The sequence below is a fragment of the Callorhinchus milii genome, unplaced genomic scaffold (genome assembly GCF_018977255.1).
Source record: "Callorhinchus milii isolate IMCB2004 unplaced genomic scaffold, IMCB_Cmil_1.0 Scaffold20, whole genome shotgun sequence".
Classification (NCBI taxonomy): domain Eukaryota; kingdom Metazoa; phylum Chordata; class Chondrichthyes; order Chimaeriformes; family Callorhinchidae; genus Callorhinchus; species Callorhinchus milii.
In genome coordinates this window covers 2,630,547-2,650,079 of record NW_024704761.1, presented here as the reverse complement: position 1 = coordinate 2,650,079, position 19,533 = coordinate 2,630,547, and the positions used below count along the sequence as shown (strand labels likewise).

At 46.1% G+C, this 19,533-nt stretch overlaps 1 protein-coding gene across 2 annotated transcripts in view; it reads right to left on the bottom strand.

Annotated features, from left to right (window-relative positions):
• LOC103175619 (protein kinase C alpha type) overlaps positions 1-19,533 on the bottom strand; it is a 90,296-nt gene that overhangs the window by 44,068 nt on the left and 26,695 nt on the right. For both annotated transcript variants that reach the window (XM_042342585.1, XM_042342584.1), the window contains one exon: positions 4,842-4,924. In XM_042342585.1, the coding sequence (XP_042198519.1) occupies positions 4,842-4,924 (83 nt within the window). The remainder of the gene's footprint in view (positions 1-4,841; positions 4,925-19,533) is intronic.

The following is a 19,533-nucleotide window of genomic DNA, read 5'->3' as shown; positions in this document are numbered from 1 at the left end:
AAACACTAACTGATAAGCTGCGAGACTTCCTGGGTCGTTGCTGCTCAAAGGTCTGCACCCAGCCATCTGCACATACACAAAAAAAACACACCAGCCTCACACCTAGCAGCTCACACAATCAATACTAGTATCACAGAGAGCAGGAGGCCAGGATTTATCAAGAGTTAGGAAGAGGTGGTGCAGTTCACGGGGGAGAAAAAGGGAGACAGGCCTCGGAGCTCATTAGACCGTGAAGGATTTCTCTCTAGACAGGTGTGAGTTGGGGGGGAATACTGGCTGAAGGAGACCCTCTCTCCCATTGAGATACACCAAAGTTCCATTAAGCAGACATTTCTACAGAGAAGGCGCCAGGTGAAAATAGATTTTTTTTAATTGATGTTGCACAATGCTTTCTCTTGAATCCTTTCAGCAAAAACTTTAGCTTCTGACCAATAAACCAAGAGGCAGCCATACTCCAGGGCCCAGGGCAGGGGAGCAAGGAGTTCATACAACAACAACAACTGGGATTTATATTCACGCAGAGTAGCGTCTCAGAACATTTAACAGACGGAGCCTGACGCTAAGATAGAGAACAGGCAGAGCGGAGAACTTAGAGCCAGCCTGAGTGCTATAATTGCTGAGGATGGGGAATGGAATGAACACACACAGATCCTACATCTGCAAATCAAATCCCTCTTTATTCACTCTGGCCCAGTTTATTTCCCCTGCATCTTCTAATTTCCCCTTAAGTCTCAGAATAAACGTTTCAAATCAACCTGGGTTCTGAATAACTAACTGAAGTCCGGCCATTTACCACTGAGCTGAGAGGGCAGGCAGTGGCTGTGTACGGGATGAATAATAAATGACATGTGCGTCTTGCTCCGCAGCAGGGATAGGCACAGGAAGAACGGCCAAGAAGATGAGGAGAGAGTTGAGAGAAATCATTATTGAGCCCATGGGGCGAGGGCAATGCTTTGCCAGTGAGTGTTTGCGTGCTTCAGTCTCAGCAGATCTTATTAGCAATTCTTTCCTGCCTCACATCATCACCTCTCTTACCCCTCTCTCCCCATCCCACACGCTGCCAGGAAAGTAAAAGCAGGCACTGGCAAGCTCACAGCAGCATCCCACAAACAGTCGTGGATTGAGTGACCAAATTCTTTTTAAAAAGAGGAATTATTATCCCGGAAAGCGATCCATCAATCGACTAACAACCGAGTTTCTACTTACTGCTAGGCAAACAGAGGCGGGGAGGAAGGAAACTTGCCTCCTCCCGCGTGAATTGAACTCGGGTCCTCTCGCTCGCAAGGCAAGCGCTCTAACCACTACGCGACAGAACTCTACGCTAGAGGCGTAGATCAGAGCGGCACATTAATGGCTCTGCAGCATTAGGACCAGCCTCTACTCTTGTGGAACATGCTGCAGGAGGTTCATTTGCAAGAGACGGTGGTGGAGTGAATGCACGGAGAGAAAGTGCAGCTTCAGGGCGAAGGGTCAGGCTGCCAAATTCATATTAAATTGAAGACGACTTTGGAGGTATTTTAAAAAAAATTATAGCAGGAGATCAGGCTCAGCCAGAAGATTTCCATTTAATATAGAAGAGAGTCGGTGTGTCTCAGGGGCCGGATATTACATTCTGCATCTCCACCGTTCACTCACACTACAGGTCACATTCCCTCCACACAAAGCTTACAGGGTTAGGGTGGATAGGGTGGTCTTAGCTGGACAAGTAGCAGGGATATGGGGTGGGGGTGAAAGGGAAAGGCAAGTCAGTAGCAGCTCTGCCCAGCCAGCTTTGGAGGACATCTTTTTGAAACAATTTACTAGTTGATTGGTGTAATTCATGTGTTGCAATGTGATCAATCACGAATTGAACTTATCTGAAGTGTAGATAACAACAGTTATTTGTTCCCAGTTCATAACTGCCATTTAATTCTCCCCCACCCCATATCATCGTATCGCCAATTTAAAAGTCGTTATGCAGATTGTAGATGGCTTTGGATGAAGCTGGACACACACATACACATACACACATTCAAGGTCTCTGTGGCGTCTGTACCAGGCAAAGTCAGGCTCCGGGGCTTGTCACATGGAGACCAGCGGAGAGAATAGGCAACCATTGTTCTCAACCTTTGATCAGATTTGTTATCATCTTGGAGTTTGTTTTATTACTCCCTGTGAACAGCAACCACTCTTGTAACCAGAGGCATAATCTTCAGCTGATAGTGGAAGAGGAAAGGGCACACCTCCCAACAGTTCATGATTGCACAGGATGGTCCCGTTTTGACCCCCTCAAACCCTCTATCCCGGTTGCTAGTTGACATGTCCTGCATTAACCACAGCGCAGCTGCTTCCCACACGCACAGGGGTTATTTATTGCTTCCCACTTGAGCTACTTATACAATAATACTTGCATTTGATGTAGCGCCTTATTACATCTTCGAGATGTCTCAAAGTGCTTCAAAGAATATACTGCAAAACGTAATGACTGAATATTTTGTGGGTGTGGAGGTATGGTATGCGGTAGGTGGGGGGAAAGTGTTGGTAGAGTCTCTCACGCAGAGTTATGAGAACAACAAGATTACATTTGGATAGCGCCTTTCACGTCAGTTTTATTGCGGAGGCCGAGACAACGTTTAAAAGACAATTTGATAAATAATTGAAGAAGAATGTAGAAGATACGTGGAAAGACCTACCAGCACCAGCCACAGCATTGGCTCAATAATGGGGGAAAAAAACGGTCTTGCAGGCAAAGACAGTGGAATTTAAGGACTCTGGTATCCAGGATTGGCTAAGAAGTATGGAAAAAAACAAGAGGCTGAAATAAGTGAAAAATGTTACAATGGGCAGTGAGGGAAGGAAAGTGCTTCGCGAAGTCCACAGGGCACAGTGCTTAGGCTGGTTCTAATCTACATTAATGACTTGAACATCGATACAAGTGAAAGCTTGCCAAGTCTGTTGTTTGCCAGTGATTGGGGAGAATGAGTGAGCGAGTGAGCGAGAATGAGCGTGAGAGGCAGCAGAGGAGCTGCGTCTACAATGCAACCCGGCAAATAGGTTTTAGCCCCCACAGCTGACATTTATTCCACACTGGTCAAAAAAAAAGGTAGAAACGGAATGAAATTAATTGGCAGGGAGCGAGATGTGGGAGAGGCGGAGGATATTAATCTCAATTTCAGAACATAGCAAAGCAATTTCACAGCAAACTGAAAGGATCAAAGGAACACGAGGCATCCAATCGGCCAATTGAGCCCACCCTCCTGTGGCTCAAATGTAACAAGATCCCCGCCATACCCCTCAGGATTTTTCTTTTTAAACCCCCCCTTGCTCTTAAATGCCTCATCCACTTGTTCACCTATGTATGAGTTTCTGGCCTGTGCATTCCGCAAGAAGGAATTCTTGTTTTGCTTCAATGCTACGATAAGGTCCTTTCCCACCAGATACTGGCTGCCTAATCCCACTTCTGGGCACTGGGTTCAGTTATCACTACACCCCACTCCACCAGAACACACACATAAGCTTTGGGGCAAAATAGAGAAGAACAAAGGGAATGATTCCTGGTGTAAGGTGATTGAGCTTCGAGGAGAGATGACAGAAAACCAGTGTAGGAAGGGGCATAAAATATTAACGTGGTATGGATACAGCCAATTTATCAATAACTTAATATTTTATATACCTGAAATGAAACCGGAGGGGAAAAAAAAGGCTCTGTGGATGTGAATTTAAATAAGCCATCGTTTGAATTTCCTCCCAAAGCGATGAGAGTGTGGAACAATCTGGTGCATAGTGCCTGATGAGGATGTGCTGGTCACGGCTGCTGGTACAGGTGGGGGTGTGTGGTGGGGAGAAGGGGAGAGAAATCCTATGTCAGGTGTAGCACATCCTAACCCACAGGGAGTGAAAATAGCTGGAACCTTTGGAAATACTACTTCAGTGAATAGGCATAGAACAGGCTCCCGAGGGAGACGGTGTAAGCAGAAAGTGTTGAATCTTTCAAAAGCAAATTAGATAAAAATTTCTTTTAGGAAATATGGTGGGATACAGTAAAAAGTTTGGGACATGACACGTGCACACGACTGCCGGGAGATGGTGAAAGGTGAACTGGATGGACCTTGGTCTTCTTTTGTCTAGCAATTTTCATGTTCTTAAGATGTTGTCTCAGGTGCAGATTGGAAACCTTGGGATCTGAGACACGGTGTGGAGCAATACGGATTGACTGTCTTGTATCAGCACGGGTGGGGGAGCAAGACCACCAACACCGTCCCACTGTCCTTAGCCATTGTTTGTGGCAGCCTTGCTCAGCTCACAGCACACTCCCCTTCAAGTCACAAGGCTGTGACTTTACGCCCCCCCCCCCACCATTTACAATGTTACTGCCCCCCCCTCCTTCCCACTCAGTCTAGAACATTCTTCTTCGGCCATATAAATAATAAAACGCTTGTTACATTCGCTGAGAAAGAAAACAAGTTGCACAACAGAGTCACATCCCGACTTGTACACAGGCAGCCCTACGCCTCCTCGTGCAATCACCATTGTCCGGGACAAACACTTCATTGACTACACACGAGTGCCCAGAAACAGAGGCTTCTGACCTTATGCGACAGGAGACGTGACCAATGACAGGCACCAAGTTACAAGCCTTACATTCTGGTGTCTCACACTGAACGAGCGACAAATCAAATAAACCCCCCACCCCACTTCTCGCCCCCCCCGTGATGTATTCGTTAATATATATTTAAGTATTTCATGAATCCCTCAAAACCGGTTTCTCCGCTGTGAGTTTCTGGGAGCGCAGCGTGAGGGGAGTATGGTATCAATCGAGTGGTCAGGGTGAGAGCGCTGAGAGAATTAACCGCTGGACTCACGTCACTGTCGGGTCCCTTGTCCGCTCCGGGGCAGCTGAACGTAACCAACTCATGGCACCTCTTATGGACCACAAAGCCACAAACTGTACAGGAGAGAGCAGAAAGCATTAGTTAAAAACATGGGAACTCCAACAAGGAGCAAAGCAACTGCACTCCTCTTCCAATTCCCGCCCACCCCACACACACACACACTCCCCCAAAGGAACACAGTCAGACTCCTGCCTCCTGCTTGCCCCTTGTGCCCGCTGTTTGACCATCGGCAGCTGCACTTTGAGCCAATACGCCCCGAAACTCTGGAACACTCTCCCACAATCCCTCTGCCTTGCCCCCTTCTTCCCCATCTGCAGGTCGCATCTGAAGACCTTCCTCTTCAATGGTGCTTATGGTCACCTTCCCCCCCACCACCCCCTGGCTGGGCATCAGGCTCCTCCACTGTTAAGCGTTCTGAAACACTACCGTGCGTGATATAGCGGAGTCCTGTAGCTCAGTGGTTGAGCACTCGCTTTGCAAGCGAGAGACCTGAGTTCAATTCCAGGCAGGGCGAAACCTTGGGCAAGTTTCCTTACTCCACACAGAGCCTAATAATAATCCCTCCAAAACCAAAAACAATAATAAATTGGTCATTTTCAATCCACGACTGTTTGTGGGACATTGCTGTGCGCAATTGGCTGCCGCGTTCGCCCACAAATATACAGTCAATTCACTTTACAGTGTGTTCTGTGAAGCGCTTTGGGACGTCCTCCCGACGTGAAAAGCGCTATATCAAATGCAAGGATTATTATTATTATTATTATTATATAAATGCATGTTGTTGTTGCTCAGGACAATGTCACTCACTCAGCAACATCAAGTTACCAGGAGTTACCACAGCCGTCAGCAACCTGTGTTAGGGACCTGGGCCTCTTACCCAACTAATCTACAAGCCAGCCTCAACTAGCTGCACAATCAACCAAACCGTCCATCAGCCTTTGAAGGCTACGTGTTGAGCCACCCTCAAAAAATGACTCGTTACCGCATTATTCAGTTGAGCCACAAGGGGGTACTGTAAAACACGTTATATCATTCCAATGCATAGGATAGGCAACAACTTGGGCAGGGAACGGTGACTGGGCACAGACACCGATACCAGTAGAAAATGGCCTTGACCCCAATGTGAGGGTCAGGATCGCAACCCGCCTGGTCTCGGAGTGAGAATGTCTCCACCCCCCCCTCCTCCCCGATTTCGGGCAGGTGGTAGTGAAACGCAACAACATAGGAATTGCTAGACGAAAGAAGACCAAGGTCCATCCAGTTTGCCTTCTACCATCCTGGCAGTCGCTTGCACGTCATGCCTCAAACAACAAGGATGTGAAGTTTTCCTGCACTACGGACGGGCAGGGAGGATCAGTGTAAATAGATACAACCTCAGGAGTGTTGAGTAGGTATTGAAAACTACATGAGATGAGGGTGACGATGGCGGTGAGCATGGCAGCAGCTGTACATTTTGAAGAGATTAGGCGAGCAGCGTGTTGCCACAACATTGACCTGCACCTGCTCAGGTGGCATTAGTTCCTGCAACATCAGGGGCCAATTGTCTGGAGCACATCCAGCCAGTCAACCACATACTGAGCACCTCAGCAGCGTGTGGGACAGCGAGGCTCACATTCATATGTGTCCGTCAGAGAGTTACTCTGAGCCCAATGGAAACCCACAAGGGTGACTCCGCCTAAGCAGGAGGTGTCTGAGTAGCACCATTGTGCTGGAGAATATCCATTGGAATTTCCATGCGTAGGTGGGATGCAGTTTGGTTTGGAGACTCTTAAGCAGAGTGATGGGTTTCCGTGTGTTTCAGACACCCGGCTGACCAGAAAAAAAACCAAATTAAACTTACGGGAAGAGGGTTATATTGACATCCGAACACAACAGAATGGCAATCACCTACACATAGTCACTTCCAGGGGTCGGGGTGTGGGAAGATGCTTACTTGGCTCTGTGTGTGTTCACGAGTGTGTGTCCCTCTTGGCTATGTATGTGCGCACGTGTATGTGGGGGGGGGAAGGGGGGTGGGAGGAGAAGTTGCCCCTTGCCTGGGCTCTTCATTATAGTCCCGCTGGGATCCATTATCAACTTCCTGAAGCAATCCCTCTGCTCAGTGCAGGGAAATAAATGTTTTTTGTATTTATAAAAAAATAATAATTTAGCATCTGAGCACTGGAGGCTGTGGGAAGCAGCCTGTAAAATTAGTGACTGTGAAATGAGACACTTAGAGACAGCTCAGTCACTCCTAGGGGAGTTAATTAGATTTGGTTGGCAATTTGCTAATTCTAAAACCCAAAACGGTACTGCCTTAAGCATTGAAGAACAGGAATCCAACTGGCACAGATCCCAACCCAGGTGTCAGACGGACACAGTGACTGTGAAACTCACCCACTCAGAACCACAGAGCCAACATTCTGCCTACACTTGGCCTACAACACTGCTCGGTCTTAACATTTAGGTTTGTGCAGAACTATGAAAAATTCTCAGATCGAGCTTAAATTTAGAAACAGTTTTCTGCAGTTCCTAGAAATAACCAGTTTGTAAATTAAGACGACTTCAGTAATGAGACAGGGTGAGGTTTGGGTGTGAGGTTGAGTGGTGGGTGTTTTTTGCACATGGTCAAGAATTCCACTGGAAGCTAAAAAAAACACACTGAAGTCAACTTGGTCTCAAAAACTGTGACCAAGTTTCACTTTTTGTACTGATTGAAAAGTCAAGCCTTGGTTGGGTATAAGATTTGGTGGGCGCAAATTACAGGGTGTGTAAAAAAAAAAAGCCTCATGAGCGAGGGATTCAAAACGATCCTTCTCCGTAGCCATAGCTTAAAGCTGCCTCAAAAAAAACCACATTGAATATATTTTCAGGGTCGAGACAAAGAAATCAAGTTACATAAAACAGAACAAGCTCTGGGCAACCAAAAACCCAGAGCTGCACATACTTCGCTCTTTAAACATTTGCAACTCTCGCCCATTAACACCAAAGCAATTTGTCACTTCAAGGGTTTCCACAATTGGACAAATAATCAATTTGCCTGGAACATAATAATCCTTACATTTGACATAGAGCCTTGTCATGTTGTCGAGATGCTTTTGAGACATCTCGTGGTCGAGAGGTCTCAAAAGCGCCTCATGTGATATACTGTAAAGTGGTTTGGACTGTGTGTTTTGTGGGTGAAACACAGTCAAAACATAACTGGAGGCTATAGCCAGAGTGTACAACAACAACAACAACAACAACAAGATTCCATTTATAGAGCGCCTTTCACGTCAGGAGGACGTCCCAAGGCGCTGCACAGTTGGGTCATGACCCGAGCAGGGGGGAAATGGTCAGGGTGAGGGAGGGAAGGGAGGGAGAGAGGAGGGGGAAATGGTCAGGGTGAGGGGAGGGAAGGGAGGGAGCGAGGAGGAGGAAGAGAGTCGAGAGGGGAGCTGAAGGCTCGGTCAAAGAGAAAGGTTTTGAGACCGGCCTTGAAGGAGGAAAGGGAGGAAGCAAGGCGAAGGCACTGGGGGATGGAGTTCCAGAGCCTCGGGGCTGAGAGGCTGAAGGCCCGACCACCGATAGTAGGGCGGTTGGGGCGGGGGACGTGGAGCAGACCGGAGCCAGAGGAACGGAGGGTACGGGCAGGTAGGTAGGGGATAGGTACAATGCTGCCAGTGATTTACTCCAACAATTAGAACAGATTTAACAATGGCCTCAGGTGGAAGAGCTGCCGAGTTAATGGATCCTTCCCTTTACACGAGACAATCTACATTAGACCCAGTCAAGCATCACGGTCCTTACGACAGCCTTTCTGTGGTAGCCCAGGGCCAGGCCCCAACCAGCCCATTACTGAGAGTCCGATGTGAAGATAGAACGTACTGCCCCACGAGACGGCACAGGTAGAACCAATTGGGATGCTCAACAGGAAATTACTGTAGATAAAATACCTCGGGGTGGGGTGTTAATGGTCAGCGAAATGAGATTAACATATTAACCAGGCTTGATGGACCAAGGGTCAAAACATCCACAATACAACCCCATTCAGATTGGAGGTTGGAAGACCATGGGTTGACCTAACCCAATGTGCTGGTGGCACAGAGGAGCTCAGAATTTATGCCCGAGTTTGAAGCTCGGACGGGAACTCGGTCTGTCGAGTACATTGAAAGAAACTGTGAGCCCTCATAGAGACGTTAGCTAGCGTGCCAAGATACCCTCTGGGCAGTTAAAGAAGCTAACAACTCTCTGTAAATCAGCAGCAGATATTTGGGAATAAAAACCAGACAGGTTGGATGCAGGGGAAAAAGAAACAATGGTAATGCCACTCGGGATTTCAGGCAACTGGCGAGAGGTGGTCTCTGATTAACGATTTCTGATGGGGGTAATCCCCAATACCCCTTTACTTTGCACACTATCCGAGGTTTGTGCAATTCAGCTGGGAATGGTTTACAGAACTTGCAGTGAAATAACAAGAGGAAGCGATTACATTGGTTATATTACAGCTCGGGAAATGGGAAGTGCACTGCAGTCAGTTACATCTCACAATATGCCTCACATTAAAAAGAAACTGCCAGCTGCCATCACAGATAAAAGTATACACACACTCTCTCTCTTCCCTTCTAAATATGTTCATACTGTACTGCATTTAGTGGCTATTAGCCGTTCACTGTCTAGGATTCAAGTCTTGAAATTATTTACTGTGCTGAGTGTTTTGAATGGTATATACTCTACCTGGAAAATTAAAACAAACAGTTAAAAAACAAGTTGCTTTCCTTACATAATGCTGGAGAGAGAGAGAGAGAGAGAGAAAGAAGCATGCAATATAACCTAAAGCAGTTTGCAAAACAGTGGGGGTTAGGCACTGGGTCGACTTCCACCCAGTTGGGGAATGGTGTTGCACCAAAGCACTTTATAAATGAAAGTTGGGGGTTGCTGTGTGTGATTGTTTTTAATTAAAGGCATGTAGTTTACCACATCTTTAAAAGTCAAAGAAACACTGAGCGTCTCCAAGTGTTTGAGAATGCACTGAGCAAGGCAGAGCGATGGAGAGAGGTTGACTAAAGACATGTCAGAAAAATTTACGAAGTCACGAAAAGACACCTTCAAATCCCCGCACCCCATCATAGACCATCATTATGACCGAGGTTTTTAGTGAGTACACAGGAGGAGGTAGCTAGGTAGCTCTTGGGCTGTGTTTCATTTTCGATTGCTGCGTGTACACAATCAGCCAAGCTAACCCCATCACCTCACCCCTCCCTGTGGGAGCAGATGGAGGTGACAGAAGATTAGGAACATTGCAAATGAATCGCAGCAACTGCACCACCCGTCACCAGATTCCCATTTACTTTATATTCAGTCGTGTGAATTATTCAAGTGATGAATTGTCATGACTGAATTTCACATTGATACCAATTTGATGAGACAGAGATGCTACAGATGGCCATGGAGACAGAGTCCTATACTGGGAGCACGCAGCTTCCCTCCAGACCAACCTTATGGCTCATCCCCCGGCCACATCTGTCCAACTATACCAGTAAAGTGGGCGGGGGAGAAAAAGAGAGTAGAACTACGAATATGATGCATACAGAGCCCTCACCGCCTCAGGGATCCAAACGTCCTTGCCTCGGCCAGACTACAGGAGCATAACAGGCCGTGAGTGCCAGGAAACAAGTTCAGCCAGAAGTAATAATCCGTGCATCTGATACCACACCTTTCATGGCAGGAGGACGTTTCAAAAGCGTTTACAGGACTTACTGTCAAGTGTAGTGACTGTGTAATCTGTAGGCAAAGCTACCAAACGGGCAGCACTCGCCTCTCGAGCCCCCACCCATAACTCTCAAGCCACAGGAACAGTATTAACGAAGCATTCACACCTCTGTTTCCCAACCTCGGTCAATTAATAATTTCACCACACAGCGTAGCACTCTGGCTGGTTGCAGCACACAGTTAATTAAATACAGCGTCTGCCTTCTCCCAGCGCCCTTTACCCACTGTGAACATCCATCAGCCACTCAGAATTGCAGTTTTTTTTAATAAAATTGAAGCATATTCTCTGGATCTCATTATGTTGAGAATATTCGCATTAAGAGCAGCCAAGGAAAAAAAGGTTGGTGGCTCCAGTTTTCTCTGCTCTTTAACATCAATGACCTCTGGCTTGAAGCAGCACAGATCCGTTATTGTGAGTGGAAGTTTAACCTCATTGGAAGGAATAAAATTTAATTTAACAGTGCTTTAAAACAGCTCACGTCAAAATATCTCGAGGCTTTAGTGACACAGTAGTGACTCTTATGCACACCAAGTTTCACCATCAAGGTCCTGTAAACAGCCAAGAAATTAATTACTAGTTAAGCTGAAGCAGCTCCCTATAGTTTTTCCCCGCCAATAGTCCCTTTTTTTTAATGTTAACCTCAACAGGCACATAGGACTTCCCGAATCCTCATGATTGTTGTGCCCAATTGGCTGCTGCGTTTTGCCCACAAAACACAGTCAATTCATTTTACAGTATAACTTGTGAAGCATTCACACCTCCGTTTTCCAGCCTCGGTCATTTAATAATTTCACTGCACAGCAATTTATGAAGCTGTTTGAGTCAGTGATAGAGCGCTATATCAAATGCAAGGTTTATTATTGTTATTACTACAGCACCTCCGATAGTGCAAAGGAGCCTCTATACTCGAGTGTCAGCCTGGAATGTGAGGTTGAACCCTTCTGTGTTGTGTGAGTGAAACTCATAAAAAAACATGGCAGGGTTGGGATTTCCTCTTGGAGACAGAATTGCTCAACAGGAACATCCTTGTCCAGTTCTTCGAAAGTCAGCATTCATCAGCAGTCAGCTTAAGCAACGTGTCGAAATCTCTCAAAGCCTGGGATTGACATTTTAATGGAGCGATGCACTGCTGCCTACAAATGTGTTGTATGATACAGAGTTTGGACTGAGCTGGGTTCAAAGCACAGAACTGCCCTTCATTCAACACTAAACCAGCAGCCCGATTTAGAAAGCCCACAGGAGGGGCAGAGTGAGAAAAAGGAGATAGAATTACTCAAACTAAACAGGTACCTCCTCAATGGCAGGGGAAACCAATGCTTCGAGTGTGGGTCTAGGCATAGAGACTGAGAGAGCCCTTCACTCTCAATTTAATTGCACTACCGTATACCTTACCTATGATAGGAAATTGTTTCACTTTCCAATACCCTTCCTCACTGTGACTGTCAAATAAACCACCGAATGAACACTCGTGCGCAAACACACAAATGCACCCAAGACACTCACGCAGAAACGGTGACCAAATGGTTCAATGCAGTATTGAACATTTCAAATTCCTTGGGGGAGTTGCTGCACCAATTAATGGCTCATAAATATATAGTAAAATAGGTTTAAAAATATCAATTTTACAAGCCTGGGTTTTGTGTAAAATAATTGGAGCCCATTTTTGTGTGAACATCAAAAATTGGAGGATTTGTGCAGAAACTCTCTGCCCGTTTATCGAACCACAGACTGTGAAACTCGATACAATGGAGATGCTTTGGTCAGGGAATACGCAATGCTGGTTACTAAAGATAGCCCAGAGAAATAAGGTCATCTGTAGTGCTCTGCACCCGGGCCAGGATCCATCCCTGCTGTCCACAGTGAGGCTTCATTACGATGTTGTGTTGAGACATGCAGACAACATCTCGTCTGAGTCAGGAAATTCAAGGGCAATGTGCCAGTGTGGAGTCGAGCACAAGCCTCTGGAACATCCCTCACAATTTCCTTCTTCAGGAATGTGGCTTTTCAAGGAATAGAACTGGAAGTAACTAAATTTTGCTACTCATTCCTCCCCCCCACCCCGCCTAATTTTCACCGCTGGAGTTAACTCATTGTGCATCAAGGAGAGAGTGCGTCGATATTCAGATTGTGGTTGCCAAGTCAGCCTCAATATAGGTTAGCACGGAGTAAAGCTCTCTCAACACCATCTCAATCTCTGCTCCAGGACGATTTTCACCTTGCCCCCACACCTGCCCTTCCCAACCCACAGTGTCCGTCCAGTGTGAGGTGCATGATGGCCAGCGAGATGGGCTGTTATTGTCCACATCATTCAATCAGCCCAACCTGTCTGCTCGATCAGCCCAGACCATCCTTATATTTAATATAGCGCCTTATCATGTCGCTGAGACATCTTAAGGTGCTTCACAGAATATACTGTAAAGTGGATTGACTGTATTTTGCAGGCGAAAAGCAGCAGCCAATTGTGCACAGGAATGACCCACGAAGAGTCGTGGATTGAGTGACCAGATCCCAGCAGAGTGGCTAGAACAGTGTTAGTTGGAGCTGACTTGGGAACCACATTCCATTGGAACAATTTATCTCTGGGATTCCCATGTGTACGTGGGATGCATGGAATTCTCAGTTTGGTTTCCACGCATGTCAAACACCCAGCTGACACCCCCCAAAAAATTCCTTATAAACTCATCAGGACCCTGTGACCCGAGCACTGAATGACGCCAGCGAGAGAGCGAGCGCGATCCCAGCCTACTCATCCAACCACAGAGGGAAGCCCAGTGCGAATGAGACAGAGCGCCTGAAGGAAGATTAAGAAAAATGTAAAACTCCGTCAGCCACCCTGCCATCTAATAACCCCGGTAACTATTATACATGTCATCTGTGACACCAGCTTTGCTCATCTGAATACAAGTATCACAGACTTCTCAAGGCAAACACTACAGTAAAGACAGCCTGAGCAGAGCCAAGCTGTCTACGGGATCTAAGATTACAAATCGCACCCAAGCATCTGACAACTCCAAAGCTGCAAGCCAGTTCCTCAAATAAGTATTACACAGGCATTTTTAAAGGGGCAGCTCCAGTTAACATCTCTCTCTCTCACACTCTCGCTCCCGCCCCCACCACTCCCGCAACGACAGGTAAATGGAAATGAGGTGCAGATCAGCCACAATCTAATTGAATGGTGGAGCAGGCTCAAAGGGCTGAATGGCCTCTTCCTGTTCCTATGTAGCTTTAGGTGAAGTTTCACCCTGCGTCAATCTGGAGAGAAGTCACACGGCACATAACTACACACTAACAGGCACGACCAAGAGAGAAACAGAGAGAGAGACAGAAAAAACAGTGAAGGAAGTCCTTGTCTCAAGATTGTTATGCAGGGAAAGATCGGGAGGGAATGGCCTTTCTTCAAGGGCTGGAATTCATCACTGAAAGTGGCGATTGAGGCTGGGTCAGAACCATTCAAAATGGAACCAGAGAAACACCTGAAAAAACTGAGGGCATGGGAGCTGGGAATGATTGTAGAGACCGACTGCAGTGGCCCTCTGTGCTGAAATCTTCTAAAAATGTCCCTGTTTATTTATCACCAGCCTCATTACACAGATAAAACTCCATGCTTCCATCTGGTTTCCTTCAGACTCTGAACTACTGACTCATTCAGTCACCCTCCCTCCTTCTTACACAGCACAAAGTGACAGAGGAAACACAACGCAAGGTAATCGCTTTCCAACACACTGCAGCCTCCAGCTGCTCTCCACCATTCCTGCTGAATGATTAATAATAATAATAGTCCTTGCATTTGATACAACGCCTCATCACATCGTTGAACCGTTTCAAAGCACTTCACAGGACATACTGTAAAGTGGATCGACTGTATATATTGTGGGCAAAACACAGCAACCATTGTGCACACCAGTGCCCCACAAAACAGTTGGGGATTTAGTGACCAAATAATTATTTTTTACATTTCTTAAGGATTACCACCCCTAGAGAGCGATCTGCCAATTGACTAACAACTGGGTTCCTACTTACTGCTAGGTAAACCGAGGCGTGTGGAGTAAGAAAACTTGCCTAAAATTTAAATTCCTGCCCAGGAATTGAACCTTGCTCCTCTCGTTTGGTCTAAGCAATACGCTACAGGACTGCATACAGGATTACATGGCACCATCCTGGTTCCAACCCCAGCTCAGGTGCAAATCCTTGACTGTCCAGCGCCTTGGAACGTCCTCCCGACATGAAAGGCGCTGTATCAATAAAATCGGTTGTCGCAGGTGCACTTAACAGGTATTCCCGGGGCCATGCAAATTCAAGACGGTCACAGAATCTGAGGCAACTCTCTCGAAATACCAGAGCAGAGAACTGCCACCGTATGACCAGCATTGTACTGGCAATCAGCTGGCGGGAACCACCACCACAAACAATGAGGTGTCATTCAGAGCCGCACCCACCAGGCAATCACAGGAATGTGGAATGTCGCAGTTCTGCACTTCTGCATGTACTGCCAACATGCCCTGTTGCTCTGATAAATGGCCTTCCATCGCCAGGGAACACCCTGGAGGTGTATCGCACTACCATGCTACAAACACCTTTCCGACACATCTCAGGTTACAGAGGAGCTCAGTGGAATGACAGCAGCATCGCTTTCCACCACCGCAAAACAAATAAAACCTTCAATCCAAGCCATCTGCTTCGCTGAAATCAAAACCTGCTGTTACACAATGCCCTCAGCTCCCGAGTGGAGTGGCTCCGATTTCAAACACCCGGGAATTGAACCTGGGTCCTCTCATCTCAGCATCAAAACGACAGACTTGGATCAGGTGGTAGCAGTCATCTCTGGCTCACAGCGTGTGGGTCAAAGCCCTGTCTGTGTTGGCAACTAGTTCTACCCCAAGCACTGCAGTGTCGGATCTAGAGCCATCTCTTTGACCGTGCCTTCGGCCACCCTCCCACCCCCACTAGCCTCCACCCCTCTCGATTCCAACCCTCTCTTTTCAGGTGGAGGTTGAAGAGTCTGTGACGTTATTGTACAATGGAAAGTTTCTCCTTTTTGGCTGCTGTACTTGCTACTGTCATGACACTACACAGCAGTTACCTAAGAGCAAACCCACTTTTATGTAACAGGTGCTATATCAAATGTGAGGATGACTGTATTATTCGACGGGATTTCAGAGTGGTGAGGGTGAAGCAGAACCAGTCACTTTACACTTTGACTAAAGCAAAACCTGTGCAAATTGTCATCAGGGTGAACTTCACCTTTCTGCCAATCCACAGGGCAAATTTCACCACCTGCAACTCAAACATCATGCACACTCTGCTTGTGGGGAAAACTATCACATTTCTCTAATTCCTAGCACAGTCATTTATCACTGGCCAGGCCTGCTACAGCGTCACGCCTCACTGGAACAAGGATTCACAGGAAATCCGATTAGAATTCCTATTATTAAGATAAAGCACCATTTCCAGGCTGTTTGTTTAGGTTATGCAAGAACATTAGGAATGTACAGGACATGAAAAGGCCATTATAGTCCATCTGGCTGATCACAGTCCATAAATTTTCAACCCCCTTAATTGTATTCTTTGACAAATAGCTGTCTAATTCTCTCTCAAAATTGCTCCTTCCCCCGCCCCCCCCCCCCCTACCTGGGTCATTAAACACATGATACAACGCACAGCAACTTCCCCAAAACAGGCATGAAATGAGGGAACTATTTGATTCAGGGGATTGTTGTCCAGGACACCAGGAGAGAGAAACTCCCTTCTTCCCCCCCACCAATAGTGCATTTAGATCTTTAATGGTTTCTCCTGAACCTCAATTTAGCGTCTCATCTGAAGGACAGCACCTCCGACAATGCAACACTCTCCCAACACTGCATTGGAGTGTCAGCTTAGTTCAAAGTCCCACCGAGGGGCTGAAACCCACAACCTCCTGACTCAGAGACGAGAGTGCTGACTACCAGATAGTGACTGACACCTAAACCACGGTCACCTCGCTCATGTAGGTATGAACTGATCTGAACTCTTGCAGCTTTCCGCCTGCTAATCGCTCCTGCGCATCGGTTATGTCAGCATATTAATATTTCAAATGATTTTTGAATTTTAATCCTGATAATCCTTTTTGAAGTCACTGTTCTTTAAAGTTCATAATTTGATAAATAAAATGTTAGAAAAAAAGGCTGGTTTTAAGTGGAACTATTTGACCATTTTCTCTCCCTCCACCTCTCTAAACTCCCAGCATTGTGATGGCTCAAATAACACATCAGATGCTGTAAATTAAGGATTCCGCGTCATGCCCTAAATATCTTTTTCACTGACAATCAGCCGGAAACCCTCTTGCCTTTGGTCAGGAGATGATGGGCTGGTGACTTGTGGTGACTTGAGCTCCCAGTTTAGGCTGACGCTCCACTGTGAGATTGGACGAGGGACAGAGTTATTAATCTTTTAGACGAGACATTGAAACCAAGGACCCAGCTTCCAGTTCAAGTGGATGTTAAAGGTCCTTTAGAACTATTGGAAGCAAAAATGGAGTTTCTCTCGGCGTCCGAGCCATCTGGTCGCTCTCTTCATGGTCATTTCCCAACGCAAAATGCCGATGACTTCCAACGTAAGCCTCGCAGGTGAAATTTGCCCATTCCCTTCTCTTTCACCGAGATCAGAAAAGGGAGAGAGAGAGACAAAGGAAGAAAAAAAAGAGTAGACTGCAGAACTAGATCTTCAGCAGTGAAGGATTGGGATGGAGCTGTCACGACAGACACGTCTTTGATGTAAATATCACATAATTAACGTGTGTGAAGCAGCCAAGTAGAGACAATAACTGGCAGAGAGTGCACATCACGTCCCGCCCCTCGTATCTATTTTAACTAACATTTCGGGATGCTGAGTGACACATTAACCGCACAGTGTGGAGCGGTTCTGGCTCAGCAACGTTCTTAGCGTTCAGACACAGCATAAAATTACACTGAAAAATAAACTGATATTTTAAAAAAAAATCCCATGTCAAAACATTCCAAGCACTTCACAGGCAAATATAGCCACTGTTGTTTTTATAGGAAAACGCAGCAGCCCATTTGCAAGACTCCACCAACAGCCACAAGGTGAGTGACCAATTTATGTGGAGTGTTTTTGGCCTGGACACTGGGGGAAAACAAAAAAAATCCTTGGGGACAGATTTACTGCACCTCATCTCCCCTTCATTATAATTTGAAGCAATCCTAATTCAAGATCTTCACAAAATGAAGTTTGTTTTGGCGCATTGACTTGTGTAGGAAACACGGAGACTGTTCTGCACCAATACTAATAATAATGCTTGTATTTGATAGAACACCTTATCGCGTCGTTGAGACGTCTCAAAGTGCTTCACGGAATAGGTTGTCAAGTAGATTCATGGTGTGTTTTGTGGCCAAAACGCAGCAGCCAATTGCACACAACATTGTCTCACAAACAATCGTGGATTCAGTGACCATTTTTTTTTGAGGGATTAAAGCGATTTCCCCCAATTGACTAACAACCAGGTTCCTACTTACTGCTAGGTAAACAGAGGTGAGTGGACTAAGGAAACTTACCCACAAGGAATCGTTTTGATGAATGTTAGTCAGTACACCAGCATCTTTGAGATTAGTGCCGTGGGATCATAACGTTCATCTGAATAACAAGGACTGAGAAACTGTTCTTGTTGTTCAGATGAACGTGACAGTCCATCCAACACAGCACCTACAGCAATGCTCCTTCAGACCTGCACTGAAGCAACAGCCTAGGTGATGAATCAGACCCATTCACCTCTCAGGGAAGGTTTCGATCTGCCGTTCACTGTGAGGTCATTCTCACTGCTCGAGTGCTTCCCTACTTCGCTTTCACACGTCGCCCACAAAATACACAGTTACTCCACTTTGCAGTATATCCTGTGAAGTGCTTTGAGACGTCTCGACGACATGACAAGGCGTTTAAATCAAATCCAAGGATTATTATTATACTCTGCTATTAGGGTTTCACAACAGCAAACTGACTAGACTTCCATTCACAAAAGCCCAAGAACGTATCCTAATCCTTCTCCAGGAGAGGTGATTGTGACCGCCTGGCAGCTCAGGATACACATGATTCAGCCCATGCCTGAGTGGGGGCTGGAGTCACTAATTTGGCAAGAGTGTCTGCACAGATCCAGCAATCCTCTCAACATTCCAACAAAGCTTTATAGAGCCATCCGTAACAGTGATTTGTCCAGATTAAGAGGCTCCAATCACTCAATACACACACACACACACTGCATGGGGCACAGGACAACTGTGGCTTTGAAATTCCAATATAAACCTTCGCTAATGGCCTCAATAATCCTCAAACTAATCCCAGTTCAGACTTTGTTGGAATGGCTTCAAACACATAATAGGAGGGAAACAACACTTCCACACTGTAACCAAGTTGCTGGCACACACTCATGCCTTCAGAGAATCTCACACCAGAGGGAGGCAAAACACAAACCTGAATGGGGCTGGAGGCAATTCTCATCTATATCTAACAAGCGACAACCAGGAAGTCAAATGTCACACCTGCTCTTTTCGTTGGCATGGTACAGAAATGTTTTTTTATTAAATGATATAATTGGGTGAAGAGCCAAGGCTCCCAGAACAGGACACATAGGATGGAAAAGTAAGTAGTGGCCAGATGATAGTCTGACCATGTTTGTGTTTCACAAGTCTGAAAAAACACCTAGTCTCAGCATACAGGATTGTTTGGTTCTTAAATATTAATACTTGCATTTGATATATCACCTTATCACATTGTTCAGAGCAGCAGTGACCACAGTAGATTATTTGGAAATAAGAAGCAGGATGGATACACAGAGAGATCAGGATGAATTGATGCCCTGCGAGAAGTCAGGATCAGCCTCCCATCAGTCAAAACGTTACAGTTTTTCACTGATTGCTCATTCACACATCACTACTAAGCTTCCAC